At 33.3% G+C, this 14,894-nt stretch overlaps 2 protein-coding genes across 3 annotated transcripts; one reads left to right on the plus strand and one right to left on the minus strand.

The window, feature by feature from the left end:
- The first annotated feature begins 274 nt into the window (after positions 1–274).
- Positions 275–1,114, plus strand: LOC112008740 (agamous-like MADS-box protein AGL61). The gene has a single exon (XM_024041069.2). It carries the CDS (start codon positions 350–352, stop codon positions 1,013–1,015), a length of 666 nt encoding a protein of 221 aa, XP_023896837.2. The 5' UTR covers positions 275–349; the 3' UTR covers positions 1,016–1,114.
- A 2,325-nt stretch (positions 1,115–3,439) lies between these two features.
- Positions 3,440–7,396, minus strand: LOC112008746 (amino acid transporter AVT6C). Of its 2 annotated transcripts, XM_065774376.1 has the most exons (6): positions 7,250–7,396; positions 6,745–7,149; positions 5,491–5,643; positions 5,151–5,354; positions 3,780–4,245; positions 3,440–3,667 (listed from the first exon to the last, which is right to left on the minus strand). In XM_065774376.1, the coding sequence occupies exons 2-6, from the start codon at positions 7,124–7,126 to the stop codon at positions 3,559–3,561; spliced, it is 1,314 nt and encodes a 437-aa protein (XP_065630448.1). In that variant the 5' UTR covers positions 7,127–7,149; positions 7,250–7,396; the 3' UTR covers positions 3,440–3,558. The 2 variants fall into 2 exon arrangements, with proteins under 2 accessions (XP_065630448.1, XP_023896845.1); XM_024041077.2 differs by lacking the exon at positions 7,250–7,396 and having other exon boundaries at positions 6,745–7,203.
- Positions 7,397–14,894: the final 7,498 nt, after the last annotated feature.

The raw sequence follows: 14,894 nt of genomic DNA on the forward strand, positions 1-14,894 counted from the left end.
ATTTCACAATTTCATTAAAGTTAAATAATAAAATAGAGATTTTTTTTTTTTTATCGATTGATTATTCAATATGCATGTAATAGGAACTAATTGTATCCAAACAAAATTATAGGGTTTTTTGACCCTCAAATTAGCGAACATTCACATATAAAAACCCTATATATACCTAAAAAAAAAAAAACCCTATATATATATATATATATACACACACATTAAACCCTTCTCTAAAAAAAACCCTATATATATATACACACATTAAACCCTTCTCTTACATTCATGGTCTCTTACAACTTTCTCTAACTTAACCCCTTCTTCACGTCGTTGTTCAACGTTAGAATCAACTACAACCATGGTTATGCCAAAGAAAACCCAAGGCCGGCAAAAGGTAGAGATGAAGGAACTAGATGGAAACCAGCGACAAGTCACATTCTCAAAGCGCCGTGCTGGTCTCTTCAAAAAAGCCGGTGAGCTTTCCGTGTTGTCCGGTGCTGAAATCGCTGTAATCGTCATCTCTAAGAAAGACAAGGTATACTGCTTCGGACACCCTAATGTTGAAACCATTCTCAACCGCTATCTCACCGGAGGAGACGACGCTACCTTGGCCGAGTCGTCTCAAGAGCATGTGGCTGTGAATGAGTTCAATATGCAATATGATGAGGCTCAAAGGGAGTTGGCGATGGAGAAGAATCGTTTGAAGGAGATTGAGGAAGATGTGAAGATGAAGAAGATGAGCGGGAGTGGAGGGTTTTGGTGGGACAAACCCTTGGATGAGAACATGGGGTTGGAAGAGATGCAACACTATTTGTGGTCTTTGCAAGAGGCACGAAAGAAAGTGGCGGCGAAGTTGGATGAGCGAATGAGTATGAGGATGGGGAAGAGTTCTTTGATGTCTTCAATGGATATGAAGGTGGATGTGGGGAATAATAATTTTGTTTATCCCAATTTGAATGGTGGTAACAATAATGGTGGTGTTTTTGATAGCCATGTCTATGGGTTTGAACTTGGACAGTATTGAAGTTTATATTTTATATTTTTGGTTTGAATGGGAAGATTTAGACATGGATGATCATTTTTAGGGTTTTTACGTTTTGGAATGAGTAATATTTGATTATTAGAAGGAATACTAAATAAATTCAAACATATTCTTACAGATTTTTTTTTTTTGGTAAACCATGCAAATTGAGTATTTATTAATTTATTAATTCCGTAGTTATAAAATATGCTTAAGGAAGATGCTCCATATGATTGAATCTATGGTGTTTCTGTTTCATGATAATTATTTTTTATCATTAGCAAAATATTTTTTATTACTGCAAATTATTGTTCATGCATTTTTACCACTTGGCTAGTCCATAAACAGTGCCATGGATCAGCCAAAAAAAAAAAAAATGCAATCTTAAAAAACGCAATTGCGGCCTTAGCCGTAGCTGCAGCCGCTACACAAACGAACCCCTAATGTCCATGCGTTTTTACCAGCCTCAGCCGTAGCTGCAACCGCTACACAAATGAACCTCTAATGTCTCAAAGCCGGTCATAACATAATAGATAAGCAAAGCACTAATTTCCATAACCCCGGCTCCTTGATTGAGTGACATCAAAGTTTCTTGCCCATTTAAGGAATATGTAGGAGGTCTATGTCCTTTCTGTTGCCTTGATAAGCTAATGTTTAGATCTTTTGAAAATTACAGATTAGTTACTATCCATGCGTTTTTACCAGCCTCAGTCGTAGCCGCAGCCGCTACACAAACGAACCCCTAATGTCTCAAAGCCGGTCATAACATAATAGATAAGCAAAGCACTAATTTCCATAACCCCGGCTCCTTGATTGAGTGACATCAAAGTTTCTTGCCCATTTAAGGAATATGTAGGAGGTCTATGTCCTTTCTGTTGCCTTGATAAGCTAATGTTTAGATCTTTTGAAAATTACAGATTAGTTACTAACTCCTCGTTGGGGAAGAGTGAATGAAATGGAATTAAAATAATAATTCTATAATATTCTTCTCCTCCCTTATTTGAGAATTTTAATGGAGAGAGCAGAAAATTCATTCCTTTATTTTGAAGTTTAAACGGGAATGAATGGAGTAGATAGGAGAGAATAACCATTCTTTTTTATTCACTCAAAATCTTAAATTTTCACTCCTCTCAAAATTAGGAGGAATTTGAGGAAATAAAATTAGATTTAATGAAATTTTTACTAAAATTTCCAAAATACCCCTATATATTCAACTCTTGGTTTTAAAATAGGGGTCTAATAGTAATATTTCTTTCCTTCCATGTACTCACAAACAAAGTTACTTAACTTTAATCTCTTTATATTCCTTTATTTTAAAACATCCAAATAAGATTATTTAATTTCTTTTCATTCCTTTCCTTACATAAATACATTCAATTCAATTATATTCCTTTATGATCATTTCAATCCTTCATGAATCGCCAAATTAAATGAAGGCTATGGTTTTTTTTTTTTTTTTGTGAGAAGAAAATGAAGGCTAAACTTAGTTTAATATGCTAGTTTTTATCTTTTTTCCATCACTTTCTATTCATTTATTTTAAAACATCCAAACAAAATTACTTAATTAAATTTCATTAATTTTTTTTAATTTCTGATAAATACATTCAATTCAATTATATTCTTTTTATGATTGTTTGGAAGTTTGAACTGCCACATGAAGGCTAGACCTTTTTTTTTCTTTTTTCTTTTTTTTGAAGAAGAAGAAGAAGAAGAAAATGAAGGCTAAGCTTAGTTTGATATGCTAGTACGTCTTTATCTTTTTGCATTAGGATTTAATTATTAAAGTTATTCTCATAATTTTGTACATGTAATTAGGTTATATGTGTTTCTCCAAAAAAAAAAAAAAAGTTATATATATATATAAATATATGTATTAATTTGTTTTAAAGTTTCATTTATTCCTTTTGCGGTGCTGAAGTCAAGTAATTGAGAATCATAGGCGTAAAAGGAGCTAATAAAAAAGCTATGCTTCTTAACTTCAAATCCACAAATTAAGGAACTTTCACCCTTATTCGTGGAGATTCTCCAAAAGTTGAAGAATATTGTTGTGAAAAAACAATTTTAGCCAGCCGAATGTGATTTAAATTGATATAATATGAGAAATAGATCCCGTAAATTCTGAAGATCAAATCTTCAGACCAAGATAGTAATCAATTTTTGGTATAGGTAAAAATTGAACTTCAGATCACTTATTCAACAATTAGAGACTTTACCAATTAAACTAATTAAAACCCACTAAATTCTGAAGATCATAATATTGAAATGTCATAACCTGTGGTCGATTGTTTGTTTTATGTGATTTTTTTCCCCCTCAAACAACTAATCATGTGATTTTTTTTCCGGGCAATCATGTAAATTTTCAGAATTATGTAATTGACTCTTAAAAAAAAAAATCATAGTTTGCTAGCTAGAAGAATGAGACTCGAATTTCAAAACCCGGTTTCAAATCTCAATTATAAAGGAGTGCTGACTATTTTATAATCTCCAAATTGAATTGGAAAAAAGTTTAGATAGGAACGTATATTTATATATCAAACGGTTCCAATTTAACCGTACAAACTGGTGGATATGGCAATTGTGCTTGTCCCCACAGCCAAGAGAATCACCAATATTGCGATTATCTTATCCCTTGTTGTTGATATACCATGCACATCCCTGCCCAAAAAATAAATAGTAACAGATAAGTTTACAGAAAGCACAGCACAAATTTAATTATTTTTTTGAAAGTGTCATCTAAAGGTACAAGAAAGTAACTAGAAATTGGTACCTAAGTATGATTGCACCAGGGAAAATGAACGAGAGGCACACAACTGTTGTCGACCCCATGAACTGAAAAAATAACCATATGTCTGGGATGGCTATTGCGATTATATATGTGATGGCAAGTAAAACACAAGTGAGGGACACAAATCTGAGAGTATCTGAGGCCAAAATTGGCTTTTTTGGAAAAAGAAGTTCGTCTATGTTGGCTCTCAAGGTGAAGTTCAACAGGGGAAACACAAGCAAGAGGTGGATTGCATAGGTTAGTCTAACAATTACATCAAGTAATTTACCGATGGTGGTATCAGAATTTTGGTCGAAGTTTACTAGCATATCAGACATTATTGAGTCTCCAAATAATAGGTACCCAAAGAAACCAATGGCAGAGTAAATGGCAACAGTGATTGCAAGAGAAATCCGAACTGCTAAGCTCATCTCTGTAGGCTTACCAAGCTCTACTCGAATTGGATGAACTGCAATCATCCATTAAACATTACATGTTGTATATAGAGCAAAACAAAAACAACAAAACATTAGATGTATTCATACATTCTTGACATTTCTAAACTTTAGGGAATAAGGGTTTTTCATTTGAATTTATTTTATGGTTAAAGATTTTATTTTTTTAGATTTAACAATATGCAAAATACTACGTCTTTATTTTGTAATATTTAATCTTAAATAAATAAATAAATAAATAAATAAAAAGTGTAGAAGTCATCACCGACTCTGTACCATTAGGTCGGGGATAACTTTTGTGCATGTGTGATTTACTTCTACACGTTTTTCATGTGAGAAGGAAAGACTTTTTGCTTTAATTAATTGTAACTTTTTGACTAGTAAAATTGTTGCCATAAACGTGTAGGTGCTATAGGTGATATGATTTTGTACTTTGCTTTTAGGTGGTAGCATCTAATGCTTTGTTTTCTTGTCTCCTTCGTAAGTTCCATATAAGGCTAGCTACGGATTGAATGGAGACATCCAATATCCAGTAGAAGTATTGTATCCAATAAGAAAGAGTGATAGCAGATAAGCGTAAGGAATTAAGCAGCGGGTGAAATAGTAAAAAGTGGTGTGTGTAACAAAGTGTGCAATGTATTAAGTATCAATAAAAGTTTCTATTTTACTGATAACTCCTTTTAAGTATTTTACTTGAGTGTGGTGAGATTTATCACAAACCTATTTTGACAAAATTTCCGCAGCGACAAATCTCTACAAAAAGATCTATTTCAACATATCTTGACAGCCATTTAGGAAAAAGTACTAACCTGTTTTGTTAACTTTCAAAGGACAAATGCCTCTAAAAGTTTTGGACTTAATCTTGTAGCACATATGAACATCATAATTAAAACATGTCACAATATTTATGTACCCTTACCATTGACATGGAATCCAAAACCCGTGACAAAGATTGGAACAGTGGTGAAAAGATCAAATACTGAGACTTTGGAAAAATCTGGTAGTAATCTCAGTTTCTGAGTACTTTTTCCCTCCCACAATGCTTGAATTGCCATTGCCGAGCATATGACAACAAAGAGCACTGCGAGCAAAATGGATATTGCTGAAGTATATTTTAAAGAATCTGCAAGAGGAACATGCAAATGCAACAATCAATTATAAAACTCAAATATATGATTTGCTTATTCTAAGTCACAATATATTCTTCTAAAACATTTTGGACCATATATATGATCCACCATTGAAGAAAAATTTCTGACCTACACGTTTTTGCCAGACTAGTGGAAGCATAACGAAGAGCACAATGAATAGAATTGCGAAGGCACGTGAGTTCCACCAGTGAATGCCAAACCATTCTTGTAGAATACCTAAGTGCAAGGTTTCTCCAGACTTACTTCCACATAAGACATCCCCTAAGATAAATTTGTAAATCTAAACAGTAAGATTGTTAATACATAAAATTGCAAATAAATTTGCTATACTAATTATTATATCGTGATGAAATATTAGATCAGGGTCACATTTTAGAATAAGAAATAAGAATTGGCTTGAGTCCAGCACACAGAGCACTTGACTCAATCTTTACCCAAAGGAATATAACATTATTGTAGTTGTAGTCTAGCATGCTTTATAAAGTTGCACTTAATTTTATATTTGCTGCAGATATATATTGACCTCTAATTTGTCTAAAAAATAGAAAAGGGCAAAGAGTTTGATAGCGTTGATAATTGCTATCTGGGGTGGGTCCAATGGATGGTAACACAATTATATCATTACCCCACCATCACTATCAAAGTAATGTACAAGTGATTCAGCAAAAAAAAAGTAGTGTACAAGTGTGCCGCGTATAATGGAAATGGCCCAAATGGGGTAATGCATCACCGTCCAAAAGAAATGCTATAAAAAGAGAGAAAAAATTATGTTGGCTTCTAGAAACAATCTCAAAGTTTATCCACTAGATAGGGTCATATTAAACTCTATGCTTAATGAAATAAAATAATTGAGTTTTATAATTTAATTAAGCCCTCTTAATATTTCTAATAGAAACATTCAAAGTTTATATTCCCTATCTTCTATGATAACTAGCGAATGGTTAAAAAAAGAATAAATGACATCCTAAATTTTCAATCCACTTTAGTTAAAAAAATAAAAAAAATAACAAAACAATCTATTGTTTGAGAGTAAAATTTTGATTGGCATCTATTGCACTCAAATGACATCATTTTGATATGGGTGAATGGTGATTGTCTTCTTCTTATTTGACATTAGAATGAGACCTTAAAAGAATGAGATAGAACACAACAGAGATAGTAAAACTCAAGTAAAGAAAGAAAAATATTAAACAAACATAAGTATGAGTAAAATGATATTTAAGAATAGGGAAATGATATTTAAACACTTTTACTCATTTAATAAACTCAAACAGATCATTAAGAATAAGAAATTGAAGATTTGGATAGAAAGAGGGGGAGATAAGATTTTGGATTCTTGAACCAAGTGAATTACAAGCTTACCAATTATAATAAGATAAATGATCAGTGCACCAAATATGGTGATGATGACACAAATCTGCACCGCAACAGATCCTATAGCACCAAATGACTCACCCACAATACCAGCATATGTGGTGGATTTGCCAGATTTTGTGTACCTCAATAGGAATTCCACCGTGACCTCTGTGAAAAATGCTACAACTAAAATGAGAAGGAACCCAGGAACTATGCCTAAGACCTTGATAGCAGCTGGAATAGACATGATTCCAGCTCCAATCATGGTGGTGGTGATGTTGAACACTGCACCAGAAATCGATGCACCCTGTGAAGAATTTTGATTTTCCAAGACATCTTCTAGTAGTGGGGTGTCCATTCTTGCGTCTTGCTGATCTAGCTTCATCATTTAGTTTTGGAAGGTTGGAGACTCTGCTCTCCATGATATTGTCTAGTGCATTAAATACTATATTTGTGCAAATAATACAAGAAAGAACGACCCCACAAGGCCCAAAGTTAATGATATGCTTACCATATTATTTGAAGATATGAAAATCACTGGTCATAGAAATATCTTTATTTATGTAAGGGGCATTATCCTGTCGTAGCCGTCATCATCTTCTTCTTCTTTAAAATCTATTATTTGAAGTCAGAATGAAAATGAAATAGAACAATATGGTGGTGAAAGGATACCATTTCTCATTCGGGTAAAACTTAGGTTCGTAATTAGGTTTTATTCTTTATATTCTCCTTTAAGATTCAGCTGTATAACTGTATTTAACTAAAAATATATTTTCCTCTAATAAGAAATAAGCCACACAGCTAAATTTTAAGAGTAAAATCTAAAAAATAACAACTAAGTATTGTAACTAATTTTTGTCCTTCTCGTTAATTAAGTGGTGTAGATTAACCATATCACTTTTTCTATACTAGTACTTTTTAATAGTGCTAATCTTATAGTTTGAACAATTTTTTCTCTAAACCGTAGCAGAGCCAAGAGTCAGCTTTAAGAGCTGAACAAAAAATAAATAAATATTTTTTCTCTATATTTAATATTATCTATGCTATGTACCATAGTTAAATTAGTAATAGTACTATTCTCCTTTCTTTTGATGAATGAATTATCAATTCTTAACTTGTTCACAAATCTGTACTTTAAAATTAAATTTGAACTCTTATATATAATGGCTATGGTACAACAAAATTACTAATAGACTAAGAGCATTCCCATTAAGGGAAGTAAAATTTTTAGCATATACCACCTCAAAGCCCAAAATTTTAGTTTTTAACATCTCACTTTATAAAACATCATACTACAAAGATTCTAATTTTTTTAGCTCTTCATTTAAATATTTTTTTTTATTCTTTATTTCTTTCTCTCTGTCTCTCCCTTTCTCTGAAAACCCACCCCTTTCTTTGCAAACCCACACCCACGACTAGCTGCTGCCGGCCACCACCATCAAAAACAAAACAAAAAACCACCCACCGGCGCCACCACAGCTACAACAACTGCCACTGTCACCACCACCCATAACCATGACCACCAACCACAAAAATCATAACCAAATCACAAACCCAAACTCACAACCTCATCACCATTCACCACCAACAACCGAAAAAAGAAAAAGAAAAACAACCCTCCAAAATCACAACCAAATCACAAACCCACAACCTCATCACCACCAACAATCGGAAAAGGAAAAAGGAAAACAACCACCGAGAGAGACCCACGCGATCGAAGACCCACCGATCAGAGACCCACGCCAAACTCTTAGTCAATGACCTATGCCGATCTACCCTCAACGCCGATTCCCACTCTGGTCAAAGACCCACGCCAATGCCCATGCCAGTCAAATCCAAAACACCAAATCCATAACCCACACAACCATTACCGAGACAGAGAGGGAGGCAGAGACATCGAGGAGAGAGAGAGAGAGAGAGAGAGAGAGAGAGAGAGAGAGTAGAGAAATGGTTGTATTCCATTCTATGGTTGGAGTGTTAGGTATCTATGGCTCTCAAAGCAAGAATGGGAGACGAAATAAAACAAGGAAATGAGAAAGAAAAAAATAAGAAAAGAAAGCGGGCCCTACTGGATAAAAAAAATATTATAAGTTTTACAATTGGTGAACAGTGCGGTCTTAAATTTGTGATTGCACTGTTTATCAATGCTAAATATTATGGCATTTACAATCCTTGATAGAAGTGATTTTTTAGAGCATCCCCAGCCGGCCTTGTAAATGTCAAATGCAATCAACATTTGGCATTTTGGCCCAAAATACACCCAGCAGTTGGAAGGCCAAAAGTGAGGAATTGCAAATTTTACATGTAAGATGGCACTGTAGCACTATGCCAAAAGTAATATTAATATGTTATTCAGCTTTTTTTCTCTCTCATCTCTCATCTATCTCTCCGTTTTTCTCTGTCTCTCACAGTCTCACACTTTCCTCTCTTTCTCCCTCTTCTCCATCACACTCTCAGATACTCCATGGCGTTGAGCATCATGCACCACATCAGAGCTCTCGCCGTAACTCCGAGCCGATTTCTCCATGACACGAGCCGATCTCTCCATGATGATGTCGTTGGATAGCATGACAATGAACAACGCGGTGAATAGGTGGAAAGCGTTGAATGCGAGTTTGCAGGCGCTGAAGAGTGTCGGAGTGGATGATGGATGTGTGGTGGGGATTGGTGGAGAAAGAGGTAGCTAGATCATACAATTGGGGTGGGTACAAATCGCTGCAGATTGGTGGGTTTCTCGGTGAAGATTGGTGGGTTGCTAATGTCGCCAATGATGGTTTCACTCAAGATTGCTGATGATGGTTTCGCTCGGTGGATGTGGCAGTGATCTGGTGGGTTTTTTTTTTTTTTTTCCCCTTAATTTGTGTTGGTGGTGCTGTGTTAGCGTTGGACTGTGTTTTTTTATTTTTTGGTTCAGCTACTAGGGTTTGTGGTTGTGGTTGGTGGGCCGGCGGTGGAGGTGGTGGAAGTAGTTGTGGATGGTGGGTCGACAGTGGGGTGGGTGTCTGTGGCTCCGTCGGAGTGGGTTTTGGGTTAGTGGGTGGCGGCGTGGGTTTGCTGCTTGGGTTTTTTTTTTTTTTTGGTGTTGACGGTAGATTATGGGATGGTGGTGGTGGTTGTGGTGTCAGGTGTGTGTAGTGCGGCGGTGGTGGTGATTGTGGTTGTTGAACAGAAATAAAGAGAGAGAAAGAATAAATAATGTATTGTATTGTAAATGATAAAAATTGTGAGATATATTATTTTATTGTATAGAAATATTATTTTAATGAGTAGAATAGGAAAATAAAAATTGGGATACTGGGTTTATTGTAAAATGATATGATATAGTTGATAAAATAGCTTTTTAGGATGATAAAATAAGATGAAATATAAAATCCGGATGCTGATACTCTTAGAGTTTGGTATGTCAAATGCTAAATATTTGGCATTTGACACCCTTTATGGGAATGCTGTAAAGGGCAAAGATTGCTAAAAAAGAGTAGGAAAACAATCATTGGAAGCGTAAAAATCAAATATGAAATAACATATTACACATTATTTTATTTTATTTATATTATACCGTAAATATAATATCAATTTCAATAATAATAGTATTATATTATATAAATTATTAAAATATTTTATTAATTTAATGACAAATAAGAAATAAGTAGTAGAGGAAGTGTCAAACTTGAGAGTATTTGTGTTTGAAGATAATCATTCATGTGTAGGACTTGGATAGTATTAAAACAGCAAACCAGACTCAACACAATAAATGAGAGAGAGAGAGAGAGAGAGTCAAAAACTCATTTGTAAATGCAAATCTTTTGAAGACTCATTTGTTAAGCGATGTAATTTATTGAGGATGAAGAAGAGATATTCCCACCGTAAATTTCAAAGTAAGTCAGAGGTTTTTCAACAAGGATTGAGCAAAAATTATAATTTTTTTCATCTTTTTTGTTGTTGTTGAGATTATTGTTAAAATAATCTTGTGTTTATCGTTAGCTTTCTGATATATACACAATTTATCATTAATAGGAGTTTTTTTGAATCACCACTTATAGGATTGTAATCCTATTTAAATGAATATAAACTTTTTCTTATTAAATCAAATTAATACCATTTGTAAATGTATATAAACATTTAACTGGGATGGGGGGCCAGAATTTATCTTTTCTTTTAAAAGTTTTCAAATGATATGGATAACTCTTATTCAATATATATCTACTGATTTTTTATTTTTTTTTAAATTGGGGGCTATGACCTCTCCATAATAAGGATTGTATTATTTCTCCCACCACTGGCTTTAGATCCCAAACGCTTTAGCTTATTTTATTGCTAAAGTTTTTGTCATTAAATAAAAAACCTGAAATCAAATTCTACCTACATAGAAAGAAAAAAAAATTATTGATCTTAACTCGATAGTAAAGAGAAAACATTATGGATCTTTTTTTTTTTATTTTTAGAAAGAGTTTCAACCTATGGCGACTCCTGATGATAGCTCTTATCATCAGACCAAAACACCAATCAGTTTTTTGTGTAGGCGGAGATTGAACCCCAGATCTCTTATTCAATCATCAGAGACTTTACTAGTTGAGCTAGCTGAAACCCATAAAAATCATTATGGATCGAAAATCATAAATTTAAATCAAAACATATCTATATTAAAATAAAATAAAAACACTAATATATATATATATATATATATATATCTAAATAAAATACTTAGTAATGAATAAAATAAAATAAAAACACTAATATATATATATATATATATATATATCTAAATAAAATACTTAGTAATGAATCAAACTTGGTGGTAAGAATATCTTCTTTTCACTTGCTTAGCCTATGACATTCATGAATGGTATATTAAAATTTACCAAAATAGAACCTAGGACTATCTTACTAAAAACAAAAAATAAAGCCCAGCGTAATCTTATAGGAGTGGGGTGTCCATTCTTGTGTCTTGCTGATCTTGCTTCATCCATCCGTTTGGATTGAGGGAGAGAGAGGAGAGTAAAGTAATGCAGAGTAGATTTAGCACAAAATAAGCTTATTTTATGCCAATACTACTCTACTCCCCTTCACTCCCCCTCCTTTCCCCTCCATCTAAACATGCCATTAGTTTTGGAAGGTTGGAGACTCTGCTCTGCATGAACCATGATATTGTCTAATGCATTAAATACTATATTTGTGCACATAATACAAGAAAGAACAACCCCACAAGGCACAAAGTTATTGACATGCTTACCACATTATATTGATATTGAAGATATGAAAATCATTCGTCAAAGAAATATCTTTATTCATGTAAGAGCATCCACATCAGTCCAGGGATAATCTTACAAAATACAAAAAGCAACTCTTTTTACACATCTTGATAATAAAAAAAAACACCCACATCAGTGGGTGTAAACTTATGCAAAATTGTGCATTAATATACAAGATCTACTAGTAACCGTGGATATATACACGGTTACTGTGATCTTCTATACATTATTTTAATAATTTTTAATTTCGCTCCTTTTTTTCTCTCTCTTCTCCAACTGCAAATTCAATGCCCTAATCATCTACTTCTTCCTCTGATACACACACTCCCACAAACAAAATAAAAAATCAACCACAAAAATAAAAAAATCAACCACAAAATCACTCACAAACACCACAAAACCAAACACACCCACACACGGACGCACCAACTGAGACAAAGAGAGTGGATCGGGGCTTATTGCGGATCAGCATGCTTGGATTGGAGTTTTAGATCGGTGTGCTTGAATCGGCGTTCTTATCGCCGTGCTTGGATCGGAGTTTCAGATCGACACCGTGCTTGGATCGGAGTTTCAAATGGAAATTCCAGATCAACGTTTGAATGGAAATTCAAATCGGCGCCGTGCTTACTGCCATCGCCAGATCCAACCCAAATGGACTTAGATTGACATGGGTTTGTGTTGAAGTGAAGTTTTATGGTTGTTAATGGAGTTTTCTGGTTTGTTAATGGAGTTTTTCGATGAAGAAATGGGTGAAAGAAGAAATATTGACCGGTGAAGAAAGATGATAGAAAGAAGAAAAAGAAAGAAGATTCACCATGAGAGAGAGAGAGAAAGAGAGAATAGAGTTCAGAAAAGAAAAGTGAGAAAGTGGGATTAAATAGTAAAGTTGTTGAAATAATAAAAAAAGAATATAAAATGATTATTTAAAGAAAATAGTGTGTATAATAGATAAATTGATGTGGGTGTTTTGAATAAGTGAATGTGTAAAATAGAAAAAGTAGATTTTAAATGTGTAAATTTGCAAAAATTTTACATCCACATCAAAGAGGCATTATCCTGTAGTTGTCGTCGTCATCATCTTCTTCTTTAAAATCTATTATTTAAATTCAGAAAGAAAAAGGAAATAGAACAATACATTCTTTTTCTTTTTCCTTTTTAGGAGAAAATGTATAATGACATTAACACAAGAAAATGATTACAACAGGGGCCAAAGCCAACAACAATCAACCAAGACCTGATTGAATTAGGTGATCTAAAAAAGGCAGAATAACATCTTTCCAAACATAACTAACATTATTACACTTGGCAAACTGGGCGAGCTCATGAGCAGCCCTGTTGTAGTCCCTTTTCACGTGTCGAAAGGAGCAACTTAAGAAGGACGATTTTGCATGCTAAATCCCTTGAATCAGATGACCAGTTTCACTGCCACGGAGATCTTAGGAAATTGCTTGGATAATTGAGGCAGCATCTGATTCGAAGATGGCCTCGGGAATGGCCATTTCCTGAGCCAAGATGACACCCTGGAAATAGAACAGTACATTCGATGAAGGGAACCATTTCTCGTTAATTGAGTGGTGTAGATTAACCATGTCACTTTTAAAAAAAAAAATTACATAATATTGTTAATCTTGTAATTTGAACCATTTTTCTTTTAAATTCTCAAACACTTTGTGTATGAGAATGTGTTAATTAAGCTACAAAACTCTTAGACACTCATGAATTTCTATTAATTTTATTGCTAAACTTTTTGTCGTTAAACAAAACACTTGAAATCGAATTCTACCTACATAGAAAATAAAATAAAATAAAATATTTATAGATCTTGACTTTGACTTGACAGTGGAGAGAAATCATTATAAACAAAAAACCATAAATTTAAACCATGTCATATCTATAAAAATAAAAAATAAAAATACTAAGATATATTTTTTTTTATATCAAAATAAAATACTAAGTAATGAATCTAACTTGGTGATAAGAATGTCTTCTTTTCACTTGCTTAGCCTATGATCTAACATGGCCAAAATGGTCTTTTATCCCTTTCTCACAAACTTTTTAGCAAAATGCCTCATGTCTAAAACTAATTAGGGAAATGCCCTTATTTTAAAACTTGATTTTCTAAAAATCGAGTTTCAAATGTAAAACTCGATTTTTGGAACATCAAGTTATAGCGAATGTGGACTTAGAAAAAAAAATTCTGGAACTAGAGTGTGAAGTACTCGAGTTCATGGAACTTGAGTTCCACTTGAATTTTTTCAAGGAACTCAAGTTCCATGAACTCAAGTACTTCACATAGAACTCAAGTTCACATGGAACTTGAGTTCCAATTTTATTTTATTTTTTTAAATTTTTAGTTCGCTAAAACTCGATTGTCTAAAAATCGAGTTTTAAATTGAAACTCAATTTTCAAAAAATCAAGTTTCAAAATAAGAGAATTTTTTTTAAATAATTTCAAATATGAGACATTTTACTAAAAAGTTTCGGCAAAATGGACAAATGCCCATTTCCTCCTCTCTAACATTTATGAATAGTATGTTAAAATTTACCAAAACAAAGCCCAGGACTATCTTAACAAAAACAAAAAATGAAGACCTAAAAATCGAGTTTCAAAATAAAAGTATTTTTTTAAATAATTTCAAATATAAGACATTTTACTAAAAAGTTTTGACGAAAGAGACAAATGTCCATTTCCTACTATCTAACATTTATGAATGGGATGTTAAAATTTACCAAAACAGAGCCCAGGACTATCTTAACAAAAACAAAAAATAAAGACCAGCATAATCTTAGCCCAAGTTCTCTACCAAGTCCAAACATTATTGGACTATTTAAGATGGGCATCAATTGGGCCTTGAAACCTGAATTCAACCGAATACCCCTGAAAGCTCTACTCTTCCAAACAAAAAC

This window comes from Quercus suber, unplaced genomic scaffold (assembly GCF_002906115.3).
Source record: "Quercus suber isolate HL8 unplaced genomic scaffold, Cork oak 2.0 scaffold_91, whole genome shotgun sequence".
Classification (NCBI taxonomy): Eukaryota; Viridiplantae; Streptophyta; class Magnoliopsida; order Fagales; family Fagaceae; genus Quercus; species Quercus suber.

Coding starts and splice junctions, on each gene's coding strand:
- LOC112008740 (XM_024041069.2), top strand. CDS start 350: ATGGTTATGCCAAAGAAAACCCAAGGCCGGCAAAAGGTAGAGATGAAG.
- LOC112008746 (XM_065774376.1), bottom strand. CDS start 7,126: ATGATGAAGCTAGATCAGCAAGACGCAAGAATGGACACCCCACTACTA. Junction 5,644..6,744: donor CATTTATCTTATTATAATTG/GTAAGCTTGTAA, acceptor AATTTATCTTAG/GGGATGTCTTATGTGGAAGT. Junction 5,355..5,490: donor AGTCTGGCAAAAACGTGTAG/GTCAGAAATTTT, acceptor TTCCTCTTGCAG/ATTCTTTAAAATATACTTCA.